We start from the raw sequence: 25,084 nt of genomic DNA on the forward strand, positions 1-25,084 counted from the left end.
TTGTCCTTGTCCCCCTCTTACGCGCACTCCTCTAACTCTCTCTCCAAAATTGGCCTCCATTGTTGTCCAAACCAAGAACGCCAACCTGGAGCCTATTTACAGTGCTCAAGCTCTGGTTTCTAAGTGAAGAAATGAGCTCTAAGTGTTTTCACACGTAAGCACTGGGAGTAGATAAAGGGTTGTGGCATTTTGGATAGCAGTGTTTTCCAAACAAAACACCTGTTAGTCTTGAATGATGTGTCTAATGTCGAGAACTGTGTTTAGTGTTTTGCAATTGTAAACTGACTGTAAAGCTGATAATGCACTTGCAGTTTTGCAGACTTGGTTTTAAGATTAGGTATATGAGTTAATGGTTTCACTGAGTATGCCTCAAGTACCACTTTTAGTGTGTAAATGATTGTAAAAAAAACTGCAAACAATAATACATGAGGTCATATGCTACACATTTGTTTTATCATGGCTGTGATGTGGCATAGCCATGAGGCAAAGCAGATTGGTTAACCACCACAGCCATGGCACAAACACATGTACTCGAGTGTATTGTTGCTTTTGTACAAAGGGTCACCAGCATTATAACGCAAGATTATTTCCCAACCCATACATTTTTCAACAAAACGTGGCGCTAAAAAAACTGTCTGTCAAGAGCAATTTTAGGCGTTCTCTGATCGTTAGTTCTATTCGTAGTGACAGTCATGTACAGCAAAACTACCTCACACCCGTTTGATAGGTCCATAACTTTACAGGTTTCATTGGCAAACAAGTGGTTGCTATGGAGGCCCTTCTCCCTTGCTAGCTATCCAACTATACAGCTAACACAATTAATTCAGGCTGCAGCTGGAAAGTCCGCAAACTAGCTGCATTTCGTTTCGTTTGGCTTTGCTTTCGTGGTTTCGACTGTCTCGTCCCGACTCGTTCATTATTATGGGCCACAGTGGAGAACGAATTGTAATATTGCTACAATGTTGCAAATATCGGAGATAACGTCTAGATACTTTTTACAGTGGAGGTCAAGTTTATAAATGGCATGACTGTGCAGATGAGACGGACGACAGTGGATCTGTAAAAGTTGTAGTAGTGCGTTGCTAGGTAACCACATAACCGATGTCACTTTTTATGAATGTACTGGCCATGTGTATGCTGTCTAGTATATCATGGGCAGATAGAGTCGAACAATGGGAAATCCAAACCACCCATTGTATAAATTGCTTTAATAATCCATCTGTGAATGTAGCCTATCAACGGAGGTATAAAGTCATAGGGCCCAAGCCAATGAGGCCCACCCAGAACCGACCGCTGAAACGGAGCAGGTGGCGCCCCCCTGTGATCATGCATATGTTTGGTAACCTAAACAGAGTTCGTGAGACCACAATACAATACCTTGATATTTATTAGGTCTAACTAATAAAGAAACGAATAATCAAATGGTTACCTATTCATTCGATAATAACCACACCAAATCATGTCATGATGGTTTATTGAAATATATACAGCATCATTTGAAATATTTGTTAACATTCTCAGGATTTATGATATGGCTAACCTCCAATTAGATATATTCAATAAGATAAACAGATGCCTTGCATTGAGAGAGAAGTAAACAATTCGTTTTCAATCCAAACGGTCACTCAATATATTACAACTAAAAGCTTATTTAAAAGGACATTTAAGGTCTGCTTTTAAAACAATTCAATGTGGTTTGGTCTTAGGACATTGGGGCAAAGGGTTTCCTGCTTACATACATAAGCACTAATGAGTGCATAATCATTTCAAATACAATCTGCATTAATTATGACTTGTGGGTATATTACCAGAAGCTGTATGCATTGCAATTCAAAATATTTCATAGCTTAATACATCCTAGAAAAATCTAGACTTTTAATGACCATATATTTACACACACACACACACACACACACACACAGCAAGAAAAGAAAAGTCCTTTCACTGTCAACTGCATTTATTTTCAGCAAACTTAACATGTGTAAATATTTGTATGAACATAAGATTCAACAACTGAGCCAAACGGAACAAGTCCCACAGACATGTGACTAACAGAAATGGAATAATGTGTCCCTGAACAAAGGGGGGGGGGAGTCAAAATCAAAAGTAACAGTCAGTATCTGGTGTGGCCACCAGCTGCATTAAGTACTGCAGTGCATCTCCTCCTCATGGACTGAACCAGATTTGCCAGTTCTTGCTGTGAGATATTACCCCACTCTTCCACCAAGGCACCTGCAAGTTCCCGGACATTTCTGGAGGGAATGGTCCTAGCCCTCACCCTCCTATCCAACAGGTCCTAGACGTGCTCGATGGGATTGAGATTTGGGCTCTTCGGTGGCCATGGCAGAACACAGCAAGACATCACACACAGAACGAACAGTATGGCTGGTGGCATTGTCATGCTGGAGGGCCATGTGAGGATGAGCCTGCAGGAAGGGTACCACATGAGGGAGGAGGACGTCTTCACTGTAACGCACAGCTTTGAGATTGCCTGCAATGACAACAAGCTCAGTCCGATGATACTGTGACACACCGCCACAGACCATGACAGACCCTCCAGCTCCAAATCGATCCCGCTCCAGAGTACAGGCCTCGCTCATTCCTTCGTCAATAAACGCGAATCTGACCATCACCCCTGGTGAGACAAAACCGCGACTCGTCAGTGAAGAGTACTTTTTGCCAGCCCTATCTGGTCCAGCGACGGTGGGTTTGTGCCCATAGGCAATGTTGTTGATGTCTGGTGAGGACCTGCCTTACAACAGGCCTACAAGCCCTCAGTCCAGCCTCTCTCAGCCTATTGTGGACAGTCTGAGCACTGATGGAGGGATTGTGCGTTCCTGGTGTAACTCGGGCAGTTGTTGTTGCCATCCTGTACCTGTCCTGCAGGTGTGATGTTCAGATGTACCGATCCTGTGCAGGTGCTGTTACATGTTGTCTGCCACTGCGAGGATCAGCTGTCCGTCCTATCTCCCCGTAGCACTGTCAAAGGCGTCTCACAGTACGGACATGGCAATTTATTGCCCTGGCCACATCTGCAGTCCGTATGCCTCCTTGCCTCATGCAAGTACACGCAGATGAGCAGGGATCATGGGCATCTTTCTTTTGGTGTTTTTCAGAGTCAGTAGAAAGGCCTCTTTAGTGTCCTAAGTTTTCATAACTGTGACTTTAATTGCCAACCGTTTGTAAGCTGTTAGTGTCTTAACAACCGTTCCACAGGTGCATGTCCATTCATTGTTTATGGGTCATTGAAAAAAGCATGGGAAACAGTGTTTAAACCCTTTCCAATGAAGATCTGTGAAGTTATTTGGAGTTTATTAATTATCTTTGAAAGACAGGGTCCTGAAAAAGGGACGTTTCTTTTTTTGCTCAGTTCTCACACACACACACACACACACACACACACACACACACACACACACACACACACACATCAAAAGTTTGGACACACCTACTCATTCAAGGGTTTCTTTATTTTTACTATTTTCTACATTGTCAAATAATAGTGAAGAATAATAGTGAAAACAATGAAATACTACATAACACATGTGGAATTAACCAAAAAGTGTTAAACAAATCAAAATATATTTTAGATTCTTCAAAGTAGCCACCCTTTGCCTTGACAGTTTTGCACATGCTTGGCATTCTCTCTACAAGCCCTTAACCAACAATGCAGTTAAGAAAAATAAGTGTTAAGTAAATCATTTAAAAAAAAGAAATAGTTAAAGAGCAGCAGTAAAATAACAGTAAAAATGTGTTATTTCATTGTTTTGATGTCTTCATTATTATTATTGTACAATGTAGAAAATAGTAAAAATAAAGAAAAACCCTTGAATGAGACACACGCAAACTGTCCAAACTTTTGACTGGTACTGTACATACACACATTTAAAATGATCCTACTAAAATAGAATAACAAATTAGAAAATGCAGTTACAATAAAAACCTTGCTAAATAAACATTTCACTCAAAGTTTTCAAGCAGAATCATAGCACAGTTTTTCACTCCTTGATAAACGCATTAGATGAATTTGGCTAAATTATGACAAAAGGCACACTAAGTTCTTAGCTTAAATATATAACTGTGGACATCAAGTTAATCTACATCTGTAGTTTGTAAGGCTTTCATAATATAGACTTGCATTGTGGCAGAACAAAAACATACGTACTGAACTTTCTGAAAATGTTGGTCAACATCTCTCTAAAACATGCACATACCAACTGTTTGACAAACCAAGTTGCTTCAGTCATTTAAAAAGGTCCAATGTAACCATTTTTATCTCAATATCAAATCATTTCTACGTAGCAATTAAATACCTTACTGTGGCTGTTTTCATTTAAAATGGTCAAGAATAACTTCTAAGCAAAGGGCAATTCCTCAAGCAATAATTTTGCAAGGACCGTCTGGGAGTGGTCTGAGTGGGGAGGGGAAAACTGACAATGAGCTGTTATAGATGCGATAAAGAGGTCAACGGAATGCAGACCACGGGGGATAGGAGGATGCCGGATTGGTGGACAACCAACAAATCTGATCTAACAAAGTGGATATTCGTCAAATCCGTCACGATTGATGCATTTTAACAGGCCCACAATTTGGGCTGGGTGATATATCGAATTATTATGTTTTATTATGTTGGAACATTGCTGTGGGCACTTGCTTCCATTCAGCCACAAGAGCATTAGAGAGGTTGGGTGATTAAGCCTGGCTCGCAGTCGACATTCCAATTCATTCCAAAGGTGTTCGTTGGGGTTGAGGTAAGGCCTCTCTGTGCAGGCCAGTGAAGTTCTTCCACACCGATCTCAACAAACCATTTCTGTATGGACCTCGCTTTGTGCACGGAGGCATTGTCATGCTGAAACAGGAAAAGGCTTTTCCCAAACTGTTGCCACAAAGTTTGAAGCACAGAGTCGTCTAGAATGTCATTGTATGCTGTAGTATTAAGATTTCCCTTCGCTGGAACTAAGGGGCCTAGCACGAACCACGAAAAGCAGCCCCATACCATTATTCCTCCTCCACCAAACTTTACAGTTAGCACTATGCACTCGGGCAGCTAGAGTTCTCCTGGCATCTGCCAAACCCAGATTAGTCCGTCGGACTGCCAGATGGTGAAGTGTGATTCATCATTTCAGAGAACGCATTTCCACTGCTCCAATGGTGGCGAGCTTTACACCACTCCAGCCGACGCTTGGCTTTGCGCATTTTGATCTTAGGCTGCTCGCCCATGGAAACCCATTTCATGAACCTCCCGATGAAACAGTTCTTCTGCTGACGTTGCTTCCAGAGGAAGCATGGAACTGAAGTTACTGAAGTCTGATTTGGATATGTTTGGCTGTTTTAGCTGCATAACATCAATAAGTTGTCCCTTTTCAGGTTTAGAAGAAGTGACTGCTAAATGCTAACTTCCGGTTGGTATAAGCTGGAAGCACACAGAAATCAGTGGTGGTAATCAAAGATGTTTTCAACTATATTGACGTTGATTGATGACTTGATTGGTGAAGATGATTTGATTTAACATGTATTGGGGTTGACATCCATACAAGCATTATACTCCTATTTCTACCTCAACATAGTGTGAAATACACAAACAATAGCATAAATGCAAATGTAGGCACATTTTTCAGGATCTCCACCCCACCGCGTTTCCATGGCATTTTCCTTGTTTTGGTCAACTTCCATTGACCTCTTTACCACATCTGTTGACACTGACAGAGAGGTTTGGAACTATTTCTTATCAGTCTATTCGCTAACTTACTACCATGGCCAAAACTCCTTCACAGCAAAACAGGCAGAAATGTTAGGCAGTCTCTTCAAACAGCTCTTGCACTAAAAGGACATTATAATAATTTGCACAATATTACTCTAACCTCAGAGAGGAAATATATATAAAACACAGGAAAATCACATTTGACTGCACTGGGCCTTTAACAAAATGTACAATAATAAGCAAGTGTATACAGGCCAGCCATGTTACAGCTTGAAGCCAGGGGAGCAGGCTACTACTTTGAGCTGAAGAAGCTGGACCGGCCCTGGGGAGCCATCAGCATACTGGCCTGGTTCTTGTGTGTGATGTGAATCTAAAGAAGGAATATGAGCAAAAAGGTTGCTTTACTCAAATTACCATGTTTAGCACCACGTTACCATGTTATATTAACAACGTATTATTAGCATCAAGTCCCATGGTCTCTAGCAACTGAACCTGCTTTCAACTCTGCTTGCCAAGCTGGCTTCCTAGCACTCACCGTACACGGTGGCTGCATCCAGGGCTCTCCGTCTATCTGCATCGGTAAAGGTTTCTTCGTCCTGAGAGATGGACAGAGATAAGCAAGATAAGTAGTGGGGATAGAATGTTTTTGTATATCTCAGCCAGTCTATACACATCTCACAAACACTCACCTGATTGTGATCTGGGAGGTTTTTGCTAGTCGTATAGCGCTCTTAAGTCCTGTATATATCTGTCCCATCTCCATGGCCCCTTCGAGGCCAACCACCTCCAAACGCCGGTCACTGACGTCTGGTACGGAAGGAAGATGGAAACACTGAACATGCAATTCACACAGAGAGGCAGTCTTTTTCAGCCTGAGACCAGCTGTTAAGATTCAAACATACTTCTCAACCCATCCAGGGTCAAGGGCTTCTTCCAATGAAAATAACATTTATCTTTTAACAGCTGTGGCATGAGAACTAACATCTCACATGATATCCTAACAATATCATTTACCAGACCCATCCTTTAACATTTTGAAATCTTGAGCCCTTGGTTAAAGGCAAAGGATATCGCCGTACCTTGTCCACTGACTTTCAAGACTTCAGGGTCAACAATAACCACAGGCATTTCCTGAGGATTCATCAAGCACTTGCATTCACTCTTCTTGGCTTCTCCCCACAGGTTGGATCCACCGTGCATGCTGGGAATGTTGAGGACAGCGATCCCCTCCATAGAACGGCCACTCAGGTCTAATGGGGTGCCGCAGCACTGAGGGACGTACAACATCAGACAGAGCAACTTAATGAGATGCCATAATGAGATAAACATAAGGCATATATCGCAGAACTATCAGGTCGCCTGTGTTAACCACAACCTTTATGTAATTCTGCATGCTAAAAATACGTGCTTGTTTGCAGACTATGTTGAGGTACAGTGGGGAGAACAAGTATTTGATACACTGCCGATTTAGCAGGTTTTCCTACTTACAAAGCATGTAGAGGTACACTTCAACTGTGAGAGACGGAATCTAAAACAAAAATCTAGAAAATCACATTGTATGATTTTTAAGTAATTAAATTAGCATTTTATTGCATGACATAATTATTTGATACATCAGAAAAGCAGAACTTAATATTTGGTACAGAAACCTTTGTTTGCAATTACAGAGATAATACGTTTCCTGTAGTTCTTGACCAGGTTTGCACACACTGCAGCAGGGATTTTGGCCCACTCCTCCATACAGACCTTCTCCAGATACTTCAGGTTTCGGGGCTGTCGCTGGGCAATACAGACTTTCAGCTCCCTCCAAGGATTATCTATTGAGTTCAGGTCTGGAGACTGGCTAGGCCACTCCAGGACCTTGAGATGCTTCTTACGGAGCCACTCCTTAGTTGCCCTGGCTGTGTGTTTCGGGTCGTTGTCATGCTGGAAGACCCAGGCACGACCCATCTTCAATGCTCTTACTGAGGGAAGGAGGTTGTTGGCCAAGATCTCACGATACATGGCCCCATCCATCCTCCCCTCAATACGGTGCAGTCGTCCGTCCCCTTTGCAGAAAAGCATCCTCAAAGAATGATGTTTCCACCTCCATGCTTCACGGTTGGGATGGTGTTCTTGGGGTTGTACTCATCCTTCTTCTTCCTCCAAACACGGCGAGTGGAGTTTAGACCAAAAAGCTCTATTTTTGTCTCATCAGACCACATGACCTTCTCCCATTCCTCTTCTGGATCATCCAGATGGTCATTGGCAAACTTCAGACAGGCCTGGGCATGCTCTGGCTTGAGCAGGGGGACCTTGCGTGCGCTGCAGGATTTTAATCCATGACGGCGTAGTGTGTTACTAATGGTTTTCTTTGAGACTGTGGATCCAGCTCTCTTCAGGTCATTGACCAGGTCCTGCCGTGTATCCCTCACCTTACTCATGAACATTGATGCCCAACGAGGTGAGATCTTGCATGGAGCCCCAGACCGAGGGTGATTGACCTTCATCTTTAACTTCTTACATTATCTAATAATTGCGCCAACAGTTGTTGCCTTCTCACCAAGCTGCTTGCCTATTATCCTGTACCCCATCCCAGCCTTGTGCAGGTCTACAATTTTATCCCCGATGTCCTTACACAGCTCTCTGGTCTTGGCCATTGTGGAGAGGTTGGAGTCTGTTTGATTGAGTGTGTGGACAGGTGCAGTTAATACAGGTAATGAGTGGAGAACAGGAGGGCTTCTTAAAGAAAAACTAACAGGTCTGTGAGAGCCGGAATTCTTACTGGTCAAATACGTATGTCATGCAATAAAATGCAAATGAATCACTTAAAATCATACAATGTGATTTTCTGGAGTTTTGTTTTAGACTCCGTCTCTCACAGTTGAAGTGTACCTATTATATAAATTACAGACCTCTACGTGCTTTGTAAGTAGGAAAACCTGCAAAATCGGCAATGTATCAAATACTTGTTCTCCCCACTGTATGTGTTAAGGTACAGCAACTCGCCCAAGCCTTCCCCATTTCTCCTTCTCCCAAATCCAGTCAGCTGATATTCTGAAAGAGCTGCAAAATCTGGACCCCTACAAATCAGCCGGGCTAGACAATCTGGACCCTTTCTTTCTAAAATGATCTGCCGAAATTGTTCTCAATCCCAATTACTAGCCTGTTCAACCTCTCTTTCGTGTCGTCAGATTCCCAAAGATTGGAAAGCAGCTGCGGTCATCCCCCTCTTCAAAGGGGGGGACAATCTTGACCCAAACTGCTACAGACCTATATCTATCCTACCCTGCCTTTCTAAGGTCTTCGAAAGCCAAGTCAACAAACAGATTACCGACCATTTCGAATCTCACCATACCTTCTCTGCTATGCAATCTGGTTTCAGAGCTGGTCATGGGTGCATCTCAGCCACGCTCAAGGTTCTTAACGATATCTTAACCGCCATCGATAAGAAACATTACTGTGCAGCCGTATTCATTGATCTGGCCAAGGCTTTCGACTCTGTCAATCACCACATCCTCATCGGCAGACTCGACAGCCTTGGTTTCTCAAATGATTGCCTCGCCTGGTTCACCAACTACTTCTCTGATAGAGTTCAGTGTGTCAAATCGGAGGGTCTGCTGTCCGGACCTCTGGCAGTCTCTATGGGGGTGCCACAGGGTTCAATTCTTGGACCGACTCTCTTCTCTGTATACATCAATGATGTCGCACTTGCTGCTGGTGATTCCTTGATCCACCTCTACGCAGACGACACCATTCTGTATACTTCTGGACCTTCCTTGAACACTGTGTTAACAACCCTCCAGGCAAGCTTCAATGCCATACAACTCTCCTTCCATGGCCTCCAATTTCTCTTAAATACAAGTAAAACTAAACGCATGCTCTTCAACCTATCGCTGCCTGCACCTGCCTGCCTGTCCAACATCACTACTCTGGACGGCTCTGACTTAGAATACGTGGACAACTACAAATACCTAGGTGTCTGGTTAGACTGTAAACTCTCCTTCCAGACCCACATCAAACATCTCCAATCCAAAGTTAAATCTAGAATTGGCTTCCTATTTTGCAACAAAGCATCCTTCACTCATGCTGCCAAACATACCCTTGTAAAACTGACCATCCTACCAATCCTCGACAATGTCATTTACAAAATAGCCTTCAATACCCTACTCAACAAATTGGATGCAGTCTATCACAGTGCAATCCGTTTTGTCACCAAAGCCCCATATACTACCCACCATTGCGACCTGTACGCTCTTGTTGGCTGGCCCTCGCTTCATACTCGTCGCCAAACCCACTGGCTCCATGTCATCTACAAGACCCTGCTAGGCAAAGTCCCCCCTTATCTCAGCTCGCTGGTCACCATAGCATCTCCCACCTGTAGCACACGCTCCAGCAGCTATATCTCTCTAGTCACCCCCAAAACCAATTATTTCTTTGGCCGCCTCTCCTTCCAGTTCTCTGCTTCCAATGACTGAAACGAACTACAAAAATCTCTGAAACTGGAAACACTTATCTCCCTCACTAGCTTTAAGCACCAACTGTCAGAGAAGCTCACAGATTACTGCACCTGTACATAGCACACCTATAATTTAGCCCAAACAACTACCTCTTTCCCTACTGTATTTATTTATTTTGCTCCTTTGCACCCCAGTATTTGTATTTCTACTTTGCACATTCTTCCACTGCAAATCTACCATTCCAGTGTTTTACTTGCTATATTGTATTTACTTTGCCACCATGGCCTTTTTTTGCCTTTACCTCCCTTATCTCACCTCATTTGCTCACATCGTATATAGACTTGTTTATACTGTATTATTGACTGTATGTTTGTTTTACTCCATGTGTAACTCTGTGTCGTTGTATGTGTCGAACTGCTTTGCTTTATCTTGGCCAGGTAGCAACTGTAAATGAGAACTTGTTCTCAACTTGCCTACCTGTTTAAATAAAGGTGAAATAAAATAAATAAATAAATGTTTTTTTTTAATGAGCTGATGCAAAGCTGTGCGTTTGCCACCCTCACCTCAATTGTAAGACATTCATTCAGTTTCTTGCACGAAGCAGAGATGGTCTCTGAGGTGGCAAACTCAAAGTACCACAACTTGTTCTTCATTCTGAAATATTGAACAACATTCTTGGATTCACGTAGAGTCATTTACACCATGCACAAGGTGACTCCCCCTAAAAGGTTAGTCACCACATGTACTATAGGACTCTGTGCTGGTTATTCAAATGTGTTTTACCTGCTGTTGAATTTCTGGGGGTGTTTCTCTCTCATCGTATGAAAACGGTGGGCAATAGAGGCGTCCTGTCAACATACAACAAGTTCTGAAATGTTCTGGTGTGTGCCGTAAGTACGTAGCCTGGTCACACATTTGTTGCCGTCTTCAACGTGAAAATGGCCATAGGAGTTGTCAAGACAGCACAAACAGATCTGAGACCAGGCTACAAGTTCATTCCCCTTGTTCCTAACTCACCACGCCGATGGAGAAGTAGTTGTTGATGATCTCATAAGGCACAGGGTCTCCTGTCTCCTGGGGGTCCTCTAGGATCACCTCTACATTCCAGCGGTCCATCAGCACCGGGGTGCTGACCTCAATCTCCTTCAGGATACGACACAGATCTGTCCCATCATAACCTACACAGACCACAGAGGTACACTATAAGGGATAATTCTGTGCTACCAACGGTCCCACACACAAGTACAAAAACATACAAGAAACTAAGATGGAACACCCAGAGACAGTGATTCTTTCATCACATACAGTAGAACTATGGACAGCAAATACTGGATATATGATCCGTGAACACACAACGGGTATAATGAAAAAAAGGTCAACCCTGTGCCCACCTCCTCCCCATCTAAGACAACGTGCGAGGTCATTTCCTGTGCCCAGGGGTAACACAGCCACAGGTGGCCGCACTTGAAGATTGGCTTTGTCTGATTGAACCAGAAGGTGGAGAAAGACAGATCAATATCACCATTTCTGTGACATGTTTGAGTCTTTGGTTAGGAAATTAATAGTTTGTACACATACACTGAAGTTAGGAAATTCATAGTTTGTACACATAGACAAATCAACTTCAGTGTATTGGCATGTGTAACACATGGTGTACCAACATTGTGTACTTGACCCCACCTATGGCATCAAGTATCCAGCCCACAGTGCCGTCCCCTCCGCAAACCAAGATCCTGTAATCCTTCAGAGATCTGAAGAAGCACAGCCTGAAACACAGACGTAATATTATGTTGTGGTTGCAGGACAGGACCTAAATGTTGATGGCATCTCAGACAGATATAAGCCATTCAAGTCAACAAAGAGAGGAATTGTATTTTTTATTTTTGGGGTGATTTTTCTAAACATCTCTACTAAAACAAAAGATAGGTAAATAAATCTGACAGAAAATGCTTAACGAAGTCATCAAAAAAATTGAGATAACCCATGACTAACATCACGGTTATATGTGCAAAACACCAAGTTTATATCAGACACCAAGGTCACAGAAGATTACAAAATTTGAGGTAGAATAACTCAATGCACAAAAACATCTATCATAGCACCATTTTGGGAAGATCCGTGATCTTTGTAGTTTTGTTCAATTTGGGACCTGGATATCTTTCTCAGCTCATTATTGAGATTAGTGCTTAGACCATATGCCTTCAACAGCACATCACATTTTAAGACATCAAAATAGTGCTGTTTAAACTTTAGTTTCCAGTGAATTTACTGTACAGAGAATGACCTCCGTTTTCCCAGTTTACTCTAGTTGTTGAAGTCCGCAACAAAGACAGATGTGCCTTGGTTTTCAGGAGACTGCAGTGGTTTCATTTATGTTGAGAGGTAGGAGGGAGACCAGTATTTCTCATCTCTACAGCTGTTGCCATTCTCTCCAGGACACTCATCCTATTCTGACTGTGTTCAACCTACCGCTGCATCATGTCATTAACGGTCAAGGCCATGTCACTGACTGTACAGAGCAGGCTGGAGCTGCTGGCCAGCCCTTGGCACATTGGCTGTGGTGTTGTCAGCTTCCCAGAAGGAGGGAGTGGATCATGATACTTTGTGTTTTCATTGTGTACGGTTGCATTCTGATAGAGGCAATTATTCTTCAAGTTGAGGGGAAACGTTGTACTAATGCTGGGGCCCAAAGGTGGTCTGACTGAAGCACCATCCAGAGGTAGTGTCAATAGGACTGGAGTTAAAGGAGCAACCAAATAACCTCCAAGAGATGGAAGAGGCCCCTCTGAAAGTGAAGATGAATCATCAAGTTAACTAAATGCAAAATCCCATATCTAATGTAATTAAGCTAAAGTAATGTTAACACAACTCACTCGCCGATTTCACAACTGCGACTGATGTTTCTTACGAAGGTGCATTCCTCTTCCTCGGTCTTCAGTGATTGACTGTTGCTGCTCAACCTCAATCTGTGATCGTATCTGACCCTTCAAAACGTCTATAACTGCAGGCCCTAAGACAGTACAGCATTATTCAATAATCCTTTATTCTTTCTAGCTCTGAGCCTGTCATCTCGCTCCCTATGCTTCACGTCGCTTACTGTTCGCCTCACGCCCCACACTGCATTGATTTCCCATGTAATACTGTCCCAAATTCGATGCCATTCACCACTCCATTTCCCATGAGTAAGATATTTTCGTGGCGCATTACCTGCCTGCTCAACACTTGTATCTCTCTTTCACTGAAATTCTTTTTTCATCTGTTTGTCTGCTTTCTTTTGAACACGCAGAGCTGCCTCGCATAGTTTATAGCCTGTGACTGAGCCTAATTTGATCCAAATCCATCGAATTGGTTGAGGAATGTATTTATTCGCACAATGTTGAACTTTGAATGAGATAGCAAGTTGCTAGCTAGGCCAATCCTCTGTAGCGCCCCAAAGTTTCAAAATAAAAGTATTCACCTAAAAACTTTAAAAAAACATTTAATTGTATAACATTTGATATAATATTCTAATGGCCAACACAGTAATAAGTTGACATTTATATAAACTTCGGTCAATTGAACAGTTTACTATAATTTTCGTGGTTTGAATACTTAAAGGACATCTACTGTCAAAGGTTTTGAAGAACGTGTCAAAGAATCCACTAGACTACCATACTTTAAAAAAAAGTTAGCAGAGCTGTTCTATCATTCTGATGCATGCTTTCGCTTTTAGAACTTCTCAAAACCGTTGCACTCAAACAATAAGATAACGTTCATGTTTCTGGTAATGAAATTATTTTAAGGCTCACACAATCACACTCCCAAAAAAGTAAACATTTTAAATGTCTTTTTTTTGTTGTTCATTCAAAGTAGCTAAATATACCTTAGTTGTCCAATTAGTGACGCATCACAACAGAGTCGTTTTTCATTTCATTCTCATACTGGTCTCTACCATATGCCGTTATCCATATGGGAAACCTTACCCCGGTCCAGGTCCACCGTTGGAGAGGTTGTACACCTGCCGTGGATTCAGCAAATACTGAAATTTGCGCAGAACTCTGAAATAAAATATAACTTGTCATTGTAAAATACGAAGATTGACATGGTTTCGTAGTGAACTATAAAATGCCCATTTGTGTAGGAGTGCTCACGAGTAGCCTCACCTTTCTCCCTGCTTGCCTCCACTTTTAGGGTTCACAAACACTAGAAGAGGATGAGTGTCTGGTACCGGATTAATCTGTTCAGGGATAAATAGTTACAGGTTACAGCAGTTTCACAAATGGAGACACGATGTCTACATTGTCAGTGTATTCAGATGGAATATGGCTGTGAGAAACGTCCCAGCGACAAACTCTAAACAAGGTAAAAAATAGTTAGACACTGCTGTTCATGTGCTCATGTAACAGTATAGCTTCCGTCCCTCTCCTCGCCCCAACCTGGGCTCGAACCAGGGACCCTCTGCACACATCAACCACAGTCACTCACGAAGCATCGCTACCCATCGCGCCACAAAAGCATCGGCCCTTGCAGAGCAAGGGGAACAAGTACTTCTAGGCCTGTGAGTGACGTCACCGACTGAAACACTATTAGCGCGCACCACCGCTAACTAGCTAGCCATTTCACATCGGCCACACTCACACCAAGTACTATCCAGCGGTCTTGTGACAGGGTACTAGTATGTACCTGAAGCACCTGTCCATCAGGAGTGGTGTTGTGGTCACTGTCTTCGGCTGAGCTTGAGGAGCCGTTCTTTATGCTGTTTGACCTCTCCTAATGGGGCAAATGGAGAAATGGACAGGCAATTAATGTCATCTTTAATTATTTGTTACTTTTATTTCAAACTTTTTTTTATTTTTAGGTATTTTCTTAAAACTGCATTGTTGGTTAAAGGCTTGTAAGTAAGCATTTCACTGTAAGGTGAAACACCTGTTGTATTCGGCGCATGTGACAAATAACACTTCATTTGAATTGCGCAAAGACCAAGAGGGGTGATTCATCACGAAAGTAGAACAAAAAACAACAACATTTAATACATAAGGGTACTTTGGAGGAAGGATTCTTGACATACACTGAGTGTACAAAACATAAGGAGCACCTTCCTAATATTGAGTTGGACCCCTTTTTGCCTTCAGAACAGCCTGAATTCATCAGCGCAAGGTGTCAAAAGTGTTCCACAGGAATGCTGGCCCATGTAGACTCCAATGCTTCCCACAGCTGTATCAAGTTGGCTGGATGTCCCTTTAAAAAAGTTTTTTTTTTTTTAACCTTTATTTTACTAAGCAAGTCAGTTTAAGAACAAATTCTTATTTTCAATGACGGCCTAGGAACAGTGGGTTAACTGCCTGTTCAGGGGCAGAACGACAGATTTGTACCTTGTCAGCTCGGGGATTCGAACTTGCAACCTTTCGGTTACTAGTCCAACGCTCTAACCACTAGGCTACCCTGCCGCCCCAGGGCAAGCCTTGAGACAGGCTTTGGGTGGTGGACCATTCTTGATACACACACGACACTGTTGAGCATGAAAAAAATCCATCTGCGTTGCCGTTCTTGACACACTCAAACCAGTGCGGCTGACACCTACTGCCATACACCGTTCAAAGGCACCTACTGCCATACCCCGTTCAAAGGCACCTACTGCCATACCCCGTTCAAAGGCACCTACTGCCATAACCCCGTTCAAAGGCACCTACTGCCATAACCCCGTTCAAAGGCACCTACTGCCATAACCCCGTTCAAAGGCACCTACTGCCATAACCCCGTTCAAAGGCACCTACTGCCATACCCCGTTCAAAGGCACCTACTGCCATACCCCGTTCAAAGGCACCTACTGCCATACCCCGTTCCAAGGCACCTACTGCCATACCCCGTTCAAAGGCACCTACTGCCATACCCCGTTCAAAGGCACCTACTGCCATACCCCGTTCAAAGGCATCTACTGCCATACCCCGTTCAAAGGCACCTACTGCCATACCCCGTTCAAAGGCACCTACTGCCATACCCCGTTCAAAGGCATGCACGGTGGATCCAACCTGTGGGGAGTCTTGACCATTAACCCTCTGAATGGCACACATTCACAATCCATGTCTCAAGGCTTGCTCTGTAATATATGAGTAGTAGCATTAATATAATTTTATTTTGTTTGTATTTTTACCCCACTTTTCCTCCCCAATTTCGTGATATTCAATTACGATCTTGTCTCATCGCTGCAGCTCCCCAAATGGCTCGGGAGAGGCGAAGGTCGAGTCATGCGTCCTCCGAAACATGACCCGCTTCTTAACACCTGCCCGCTTAACCAAGAAGCCAGCTGCACCAATGTGCAGAAGGAAACACCGAAATCAGCCTGCAGGAGCCCGGCCCGCCACAAGGGGTCGCTAGAGCACGATGAGCCAAGTAAAGCCCCCCTGGCCAAACCCTCCCCTAACCCAGACGACGTTGGGCCAATTGTCACGGCTGGTAGTGACACAGCCTGAGAACGAACCCGGGTCTGTAGTGACGCCTCACGCACTGCGATGCAATGCCTTAGACCACTGTGCCACTCGGGAGGCCTATGAGTAGTATTTTGTTTTCAATAATAATTTTCTTATATTAATTTATGAATATTGAAAATATCTAATTTTTGATTTGGCAAAATGTTCAATATCTTGTTAAACATGATGATACTCCACGTCTACAGGACAGGAGGTTGGTGGCACCTTAATTGGGGAGGACGGGCTTGTCGTAATGGCTGGAGCGTAATCAGTGGAATGGTATCAAATATATCAAACACATGGTTTCCACGTGTTTGATACCATTCCATTGACTCCATTCCAGCCGTTATTATGAGCCGTCCTCCCCTCAGCAGCCCCCACTGATCTACGGGCATATCACAGTTCCAGAATTGTATCTCTGCTACTTTTAGAGTTATGATCCAATTTGTATGCATTACCAACAGAGTGAATGTGAAAATCGATTCAAAATGGTTGACCTCTGCTGGTAATTTGCAGAATGTGCAACAATACAAGTAAAAGGAGGAGTGTGATTGGTTACCATGCCAATTTCTCTGTTTAAAGAAATATACAGAAATCCCTCCGCCATTTCAGTTTGTGACAAAACAAGCATATTTCACAAAAAACTGTTGTGAAATATTTTCCATAACAAAAAATATTGTATTTTTATATGTTTGAAGCTGGTGTACAAAACCAAAAGTAAAAGACCCAAAAATAAAATGTACGAACTGGAAGCCTAGAAATAGCACACATAGAACATATATACCACTTCTTAGACTTGCTTTCAATGAGATTGACAGATCTATAACTCACATTTCTATGTGCATTTGGTCAGGTCGTCCAAAAAGTTACATATTGTAGCTTTAAAATGGGTCATAACTTTGATATGCCTGTAGAATATTATGTTCAATGATATATTGAAACATTTGCCTAATCTAAAATGGCATATTTTCAATATGTATGTTTATTTATTTCAATATTCATAAATTAATGTAAGAAAATTGTCATTGACATCAAAATACTATTCATATTACAAACACCAATTTTTGCTTTGTAGCACTTACAGATGAAACATTACGGAGTCAAAGGAGGCCTTGGTATTGCAAAAATGTCACAAATGTTCCCATTTGAATTAATTACTTCTCAACTATGCTTTAAAGGGGAAATCAGTAGTTGCTACATCTACATCATGAGCTTAGTTCAACTGTTGTTACTCATCAGAACTCCAAATATGAGCTTTCTTTCTCCAATGTTTGTAAACAAAAAATGTAAACAAACACGACAAAACTATACTTTTGATATCATGGACGGTCAATCCTTACATTCATAGCTATGTCTATGAATTTGAGATTGATTCAATTTCTCCACCCCCATCCCTCAGCTTTTTACTGAACCATGGGTGCGAGGCCACTTTGTTATTGTTCCTACTGCTGATTGCCGCTTTAAGATACAAATGTCAAATATATTTCAACAATCCTTCATCCAAAGGACCCTTCGATTAATTAAATATAGTGAAAATCCCAAATCAGGGTATTTTTTGTTCAGGATCACCCAGAGGCACAAAATAAAACAAGAAGCAATGACAATATGATAACCAAATGTATCGTTTCTCAAGCTGGACATTTTAGATATCCTACTATTACATGTGAGTGAATGTTGTTTTTAAGATAAGAAAACAGTTCTTTCGCATAGTTAAGGTTCCTAAACATATATATTTGTGAGCTTTATACAGTATATTCCATTTTATAGTGTTGGACAACTGTAACGGGGCAGTAGATGATCCAGTACCTTTATAACAGGGTAGATAGCCCAGGGGGGGAGGATATGGTCTCTGAGAGGTCCACAGTTACAGTCGGAGGGCTCCTGGGAGGCACAGTCATCATGGCGCTGGAACACAGTAGCAGCCAGAGATATAGCAAGCTCTTATCAAATTCTTAATGAAGAAAGCCAATAACATTTTATTTCTAAATCAACAGTAGTTACAAAGTGCTTTTTTTTTTTTATCAAAATAAAAGACTCAACTGTAAAAAATATATATACACACACACATATATATATACACACACACACATATATATATATATTTTACAGTTGAGTCTTTTATTTTGAAAAAAAAAAAAAAAAAACACCACCCCAGTGCTTTATTGTTAAAATATGTAGTTCCAGACGTAGCTCTTGCAAAACCACTCCATTTAACAGATTTCACAACAGATTGTGATGTAAATCCTCTGTGTGGAAGAAAACATCTGGCCTAATAATTCCAAGGGCCTGACTCTCACGACCACAGATCTACTCAGGAGCCCTCCCTCCTCACCATGGAGTGACACCAGACACAGTGTTTTCCCGTCAGCCCGTGATAACTCTTGATCTTCTTCTGACACTTGTCACACTTCCCAGAGTCACAGTTCCCACTGACCCAGTCATGGGTTGGAACCTGAGGCAAGAGACACAGGCCCAGTAAGATGCAAGACAGACACTGTACATAAACAGGGACAAAGAGAATGGCTCAGACATTCAAATGACAACATACACTAAGAATGAAGAGGCATTGGAAATATTCACATTTTACAATGGAATTTGCAGTTGTTTGGGAAAAAAAACACTCATACCCCTGTGTCTTTCTTAGATTTGACATAGGTCCGGGTACAGGGAGCTGGGTTTATGTTGGCACACCGTCCATGGACCGTGTATTTACAGCCTTGAAAACAAGGACAAGTAAACAATGCATTACGTGTCTCCATTGTTGAACTATTATTGTCATTATCTCTCATTTATTGATTTAATTCATCATGTTAGTCAAGACTAGAAACGAGGTTGACGATTAAGTAGTCAATAAACATTGCCACTACATTGTTTTTCTATGAAAATTATTTGGAAATATACTGCAATGCATTGGGTGTCATAAGTCATTATGACATATCTTAGCATACATTTTAGCATAATCCGATTATGAGTATGAGATTTCATTAACTTGCTTTCAATTACATGATCAGGATAGATGTCTTTCTGCTCAAAAATGAGCATTGGGTGGATTGAGAATGTTAAATTGTATTGCCCTCTAGTGGTGAGACTAGATAGTGTCACTCACAGGTGCAGCAAAGCCCCTGTTTCCTCAGTCCTAGCAGCATGCTCTGACAAACGTTGCAGTAGACAGGCTTGTTGAAATGCTTCATTCTCCATAGGTGCTGCCCATCCTTCTGAGTCATCTGGGGGTGGAGGGGGAGAAAATACATATTATGTTACCATCAATGAAATATATCAAGTATGTGCTTTGAATCTTTTTTTATGTAGTTTGCTGACAATTTTTGCACACTTCTAGAACAAACTCTGAATCTCAGGGTAAATGTCTATACTCCGCATAATCTAATCTCATATTTGGAAAGCACTATGTAAGCAATGCAAGCATTGATACACATCTCATTCTAATATTGGCTCATGGTTGGAAATTGGGGTGTCATCTGCCATTAGTGATTCTATTAGCAGCAAAAATCATCAACACCAATCCTAACCCAGCTTGCACATTTCCCATTGGGCACAGATGTCAATTCCACGTCTCTTCCACATTGGTTCAACGTAATTTCGTTGAAATTAAATTAAAACAACATTGATTCAACCAGTGTGTGCCCAGTTCCTTGGAAGTTGTGGGAATGTGTGTAGGGTGTTTTTGGTTTTCAGATTGTTGCGGGAACTACCTTTTCTGACCGGTTAAACTGAACATTTTTTAAACATTCTAAGAACAAAAGTGAACATTCCAGACAGTTCTGGAAACATTTGTTTTTAGGTTGCATGGAGGTTCTGAGAACCTTTACTCGAGTTCCTTGTATGTTTTCCTGGGAGGTTTTAGTAACGCTCGGAGAATGGAAATTACAGGTTATTTGAAGCTAATTAAATAACATTCTGAGAGCATTCTCTAAATGTTCTGAATGCTTTCTTATGGTTATTAATTAAAGTTTTCTTACACTAAGAACAAAATGTAAAGGTTATTCAGATGTTTTTAAAATAACTTCCTTAAAACCTTTAGTGAATGTTTCAATAAGACGTTTAATGACACTGCAAGTACAGATAGAAATTAATTTGCGTGGAACACATTTTATTTTCTATTGTGACGCAGCATCAGTGAAATTCAAACCTATGATCTTCTATTCTCTATCTGTATCTGGGGAAGGGTATAAGACCATTTATAGAGTGTTCAAAGTGTCCTAGAGCACAGTGGTCTCCATTGGGACACTACTACCCAGAGTCTGCCTAGAGCTGGCCGTCTGACATAACTGAGCAAGAAGGACCTTGGTCAGGGAGGTGACCAAGAACCCAATGACCACTCTGGCAGAAATACAAAGTTCCTTGGCGGAGATGGGAGAACCTTCCAGAAGTCTCTACAGTACTTCACCAATCTGGGCTTTATGAGAGTGGGCAGACGGACTCCTGAGAAAAAGGCACATGACAGCGCACCTGGAGTTTGCAAAAAGGCAGGTGAAATACAGAGCATAAGGCAAAAGATTCTGTGGTCTGATGAGACAAAGATGTAACTATTTGGCCTGAATGGAAAGCGCTATGTCTGGAAAAAAAACAGGCACAGCTCATCACCTGTCTAACATCACCCCTACCGTGAAGCATGGTGGTGGCAGCATCATGCTATGGGGATGCTTTTCAGTGGCAGGGACTCCAAGACTGGTAAGGATAGAGGGAACAATGAATGGAGCCAAATACAGGCAAATATTTGATGAGAACCTGCTTCAGAGTGCAAACAACCTTAGAATGGGGCGAAGATTTACGTTCCAACAGGACAATGACCCCAAGCATACAGCCAAAGCAACGCTGGAATGACTTCATAACAAGAATGTGAAAGTCCTTGAGTGGCCCAGCCAAAGCCCAGACTTGAATCCCATTGAACTCTGAGGAGAGACTTGAAGATTGCTGTTCACCGCCACGTCCCATCTAACTTAACAGAGCTTGAGAAAATCTCCAAATCAAGATTTACGAAGTTGATACAGACATACCCAAGATGACTTAAAGCTGTACTCGCGCCAAGGGTGCATCAACAAAGTATTGACTCAGGGATGTGAACACTTATATAAATGAGATATGTCTGTATTTAATTTTCAATAAATGATCAACCATTTCTAAGCATGTTTTTCACTGTTATTATGGGGTATTGTGTGTAGATGGATGTGATTTGTTTTATCTATTTTCAATTCAGGCTGTAACAACAAAGGGAATAAGACAACGGGCATGAATACTTTCAGAAAGTTGTGTATGTTTTTAAATAACATTCTTAGGTTTTCTGAACATTACTAAAGTTATTGTGGTTTTTAATGGAAAGTTATCATTTTCTGAGAACGGAGTTAATGTTTTTAAATAACACAGTAACAAGGTCACAGATTGTATATGCCCTTATCTAGATTAGACAGAAATCGACAGTAACAAATGCTTTTACAAACATTGGTTAAAATGACTCATGGTGCCTCAGCTCAAAGCCAGACTTCCAGTCAGTGTATGTGTATGAAGCATAGCCCCTGAACTCAGCAAAGTGAGAGAGCTCCGACTCTCATTGGTGGCCTGAAATAGCCGGAGGGGAAGTCCCTGGCATTGTTGTAGGGGCGCGAGAGAGACCAGTTTACAGTTCAGACCTTCAGTCAGCTAGCCAGACAGTCCACTTTGCCGGGCAGTCAACTAACAGACCCAGAAGCAAACAGCATTATCAAGAAGTAGGCCTACCCACTATACCAAGATATTTTCTCAGATGCTAGTATTTCCAAAACCACAGTCTATCAGCACTTGGGAGATCAGAGTGCTGTGGCACCCCAATTAGTGTAGTTGTTTCAAACATAATCACTTCCTCTTTATACTGTAACAATCAATATCTATGTCCTTCCTTTCCGTTGTAGTTACTACTAATTGATGAAGATGGTGATGTTAGATGGAAAAGTAACAGCTAAAGTGGAAAAAGCTTAACTCACTCTGCTGGTGGTGCATAGATGCTGTATATATGAAAGATGTGACATTAGCAGGCCCGCAGCACTGAGTCAGCAGAAGGGTGTTGCAGAAGGCGAGAGAGAGAGTGTGTGCGCTCTCTCACTCTCTCACTCAGAGAGAGAGAGAGAGAGAGAGAGAGAGAGAGAGAGATGAAAATAAACTTCAGAGACTGGTGGAGGCTGTGACATATTGCTAAAGCTGGTAGAAAAGCAGTACATTAGCAGCGTAAACATGCACTAGGAAATAAGATCAAGAGGACGCATCATGTGTACTCCTCCCAGCCCAGGCTCCACAAAAAACCCGCTGACGCAATAAAGAGGAATGAGTGATGGATGGTCCAACTCCTACCTTCAGCCCTAGTAACACCAGGGTTGTATTCATTAACACACACCGTGGCAAAATGTTGTGCAATGGAAAAAAACAAGCCTTTCTTATTATTGGACAAGTTCAGGTAGTTCCTCCCTGTTTCAGTTAGTTTTCTTCCCTTTTGTCCCTAATGAACACGAACCAGCAGGTGAACATGGTTCACCCACCTTCAGACCCAGTAACACCAGCAGGGGGACGTTGTTCATTCCTCCCTCCACCCACTCATCCAGAGAGACCGTGCCACTGCTGTCTGCGTCGATGGCCGTCATCATGTCCTTTAGCACCTGAACAAAGGAAAGTGCCTTATAACTTAGTGTCTAAATAAGCCTTCTTGAGTGGCTGTTTGTGCAGCAGATATTTGCAGAAGACTTGAGGTATTTTCCCTTCTATTGAAATGATAGTCAGTTATTGTTAGAAATCCCAAATTTGACCACACTTACTGGTCTCAGCTCAGACACATCCCAACCAAGGTAATCTGCAGCGTGCATCATCTGAGCAATGATCCGGTCCACCTCCTGGGTTCATACAGGCAGGAGAGCATAAGTTATTGTGAGTTGAAGAACTGATATATACCTTGTAGAAATGAAAGGGTATAAGGGGACATCTCCTTCAACAGCCAGTCATTACATGTTATTACATTGTTATTACACTGAAATGGGTAATCTGGTACAATACCCATTACCCATTTCTATGTAGATCATGAAAAAAATATGACTAATTGCCTTACGGAGCTGTCAAGGACGCCATTGCCATCTCTGTCGTACAGTTTGAAAGCAACTGAAAGAGGGAGAAATTGGCATATAAAAATCTTGGACAAAGCCATCAAACAAAATATCTCTAAAAAAAAGAGACTGCAGTATGGAGCTGCGACATGGTGGAGAAAACAGGATCAAGACTCACACTCCAGCTTGTCTCTGGGCTGGCCATCCTCCAACAGGGAGAAGTAACATGAAACGTCCTTCAAAAATACCTCTTCTATGAGAGAGAGAGGTTTAAAGGAGGAGGGGGAGGTAACACATAGAGCACACCTAATCACGTGCAGCCTGTGGACTTTGACAAATGAACTAGTGCCGAGAATAGTGAAACTGCTGACTATAGTCAGACAATAATATGCGTCTACGCCGAGGGATAAATAAACGTACTAGCATTGTCCTGCCCGTCAGGTTCAGTTCCGCTCTGGAAGGATCGAAAGAGGCGCTGGCAGAGATCCTTAGGGAAGTCCTCCACCTCCAGATAGGTCTTCAGGAAGAGACGGAAGCCCTCCTCATTGATACACTGCAGCAGAGGATGGGATATCAATCAATCAATAATTGAAATGATCAATCAATCAAATGGGAAGATGACAGAGATCTCATGATTCTTATCAAAACATTCTGATTCAGGACAGTGATTTGGGTGCAAATAATCATAATTCCTAGATGTTACAATGATGAGGGGATTTGGTCAAAATATTTATTTATTTATAATTTAAAAAAACACATTTTAGTCGTTTAGCAGACCCTCTTATCCAGAGCGACTTCCAGGGGGCAATTGGGGTTAAGAGTACACAGTACATAACCATAATGGGGTTAAGAGTACACAGTACATAACCATAATGGGGTTAAGAGTACACAGTACATAACCATAATGGGGTTAAGAGTACACAGTACATAACCATAATGGGGTTAAGAGTACACAGTACATAACCATAATGGGGTTAAGAGTACACAGTACATAACCATAATGGGGTTAAGAGTACACAGTACATAACCATAATGATCAATGCTTTTAGTCAGATTTTCCACTTAATGACTCTACTTCGAGAGTCGCTGCTTCTTTCTCATCATCCTCAGTGAGAAATACCCGTCTTTCTGTTCTGTAACCCATCGTTTCCCCATAAGTCCTTAAGTCCTAGTTGCTACGTGTTGTTTTTATCCATCTTATGAGAGAAGATTGGATTTAGCCTAATTATTTGGCAAATCCAACTGCTGATATCGGCAATATTGGAAAACCTGTCCCGTTAAATCACCTAATGGCTTACTCTGCATGATGCCAGCACAACGTCAGTCAGAGAACTTGCAGAATTGGCACGATTTGACGAGGTAATTTCCATTAGTAACTTCAGTGGTTTGCAAAAATCCATCAACCCCTGAAGACAATTC

At 42.0% G+C, this 25,084-nt stretch overlaps 1 protein-coding gene across 2 annotated transcripts in view; it reads right to left on the bottom strand.

Moving 5' to 3' along the window:
• Positions 1-1,457: 1,457 nt before the first annotated feature.
• LOC115102423 (diacylglycerol kinase alpha-like) overlaps positions 1,458-25,084 on the bottom strand; it is a 36,968-nt gene continuing 13,341 nt past the window's right edge. For both annotated transcript variants that reach the window (XM_029622357.2, XM_029622358.2), the window contains exons 4-24: positions 24,086-24,218; positions 23,844-23,918; positions 23,671-23,720; positions 23,384-23,458; positions 23,111-23,227; positions 19,693-19,810; positions 19,214-19,302; positions 18,919-19,038; positions 18,393-18,491; positions 14,803-14,889; positions 14,283-14,356; positions 14,103-14,177; positions 11,821-11,906; positions 11,532-11,621; positions 11,158-11,318; positions 10,924-10,988; positions 10,704-10,794; positions 6,781-6,970; positions 6,391-6,508; positions 6,237-6,297; positions 1,458-6,071 (exon numbers count right to left, since the gene is read on the bottom strand). In XM_029622357.2, coding sequence (XP_029478217.1) covers positions 5,994-6,071; positions 6,237-6,297; positions 6,391-6,508; positions 6,781-6,970; positions 10,704-10,794; positions 10,924-10,988; positions 11,158-11,318; positions 11,532-11,621; positions 11,821-11,906; positions 14,103-14,177; positions 14,283-14,356; positions 14,803-14,889; positions 18,393-18,491; positions 18,919-19,038; positions 19,214-19,302; positions 19,693-19,810; positions 23,111-23,227; positions 23,384-23,458; positions 23,671-23,720; positions 23,844-23,918; positions 24,086-24,218 — 2,052 coding nt within the window. In that variant the 3' untranslated portion in view covers positions 1,458-5,993. The remainder of the gene's footprint in view (positions 6,072-6,236; positions 6,298-6,390; positions 6,509-6,780; positions 6,971-10,703; positions 10,795-10,923; positions 10,989-11,157; positions 11,319-11,531; positions 11,622-11,820; positions 11,907-14,102; positions 14,178-14,282; positions 14,357-14,802; positions 14,890-18,392; positions 18,492-18,918; positions 19,039-19,213; positions 19,303-19,692; positions 19,811-23,110; positions 23,228-23,383; positions 23,459-23,670; positions 23,721-23,843; positions 23,919-24,085; positions 24,219-25,084) is intronic.

The sequence above is a fragment of the Oncorhynchus nerka genome, linkage group LG20 (genome assembly GCF_034236695.1).
Source record: "Oncorhynchus nerka isolate Pitt River linkage group LG20, Oner_Uvic_2.0, whole genome shotgun sequence".
NCBI lineage: Eukaryota > Metazoa > Chordata > Actinopteri > Salmoniformes > Salmonidae > Oncorhynchus > Oncorhynchus nerka.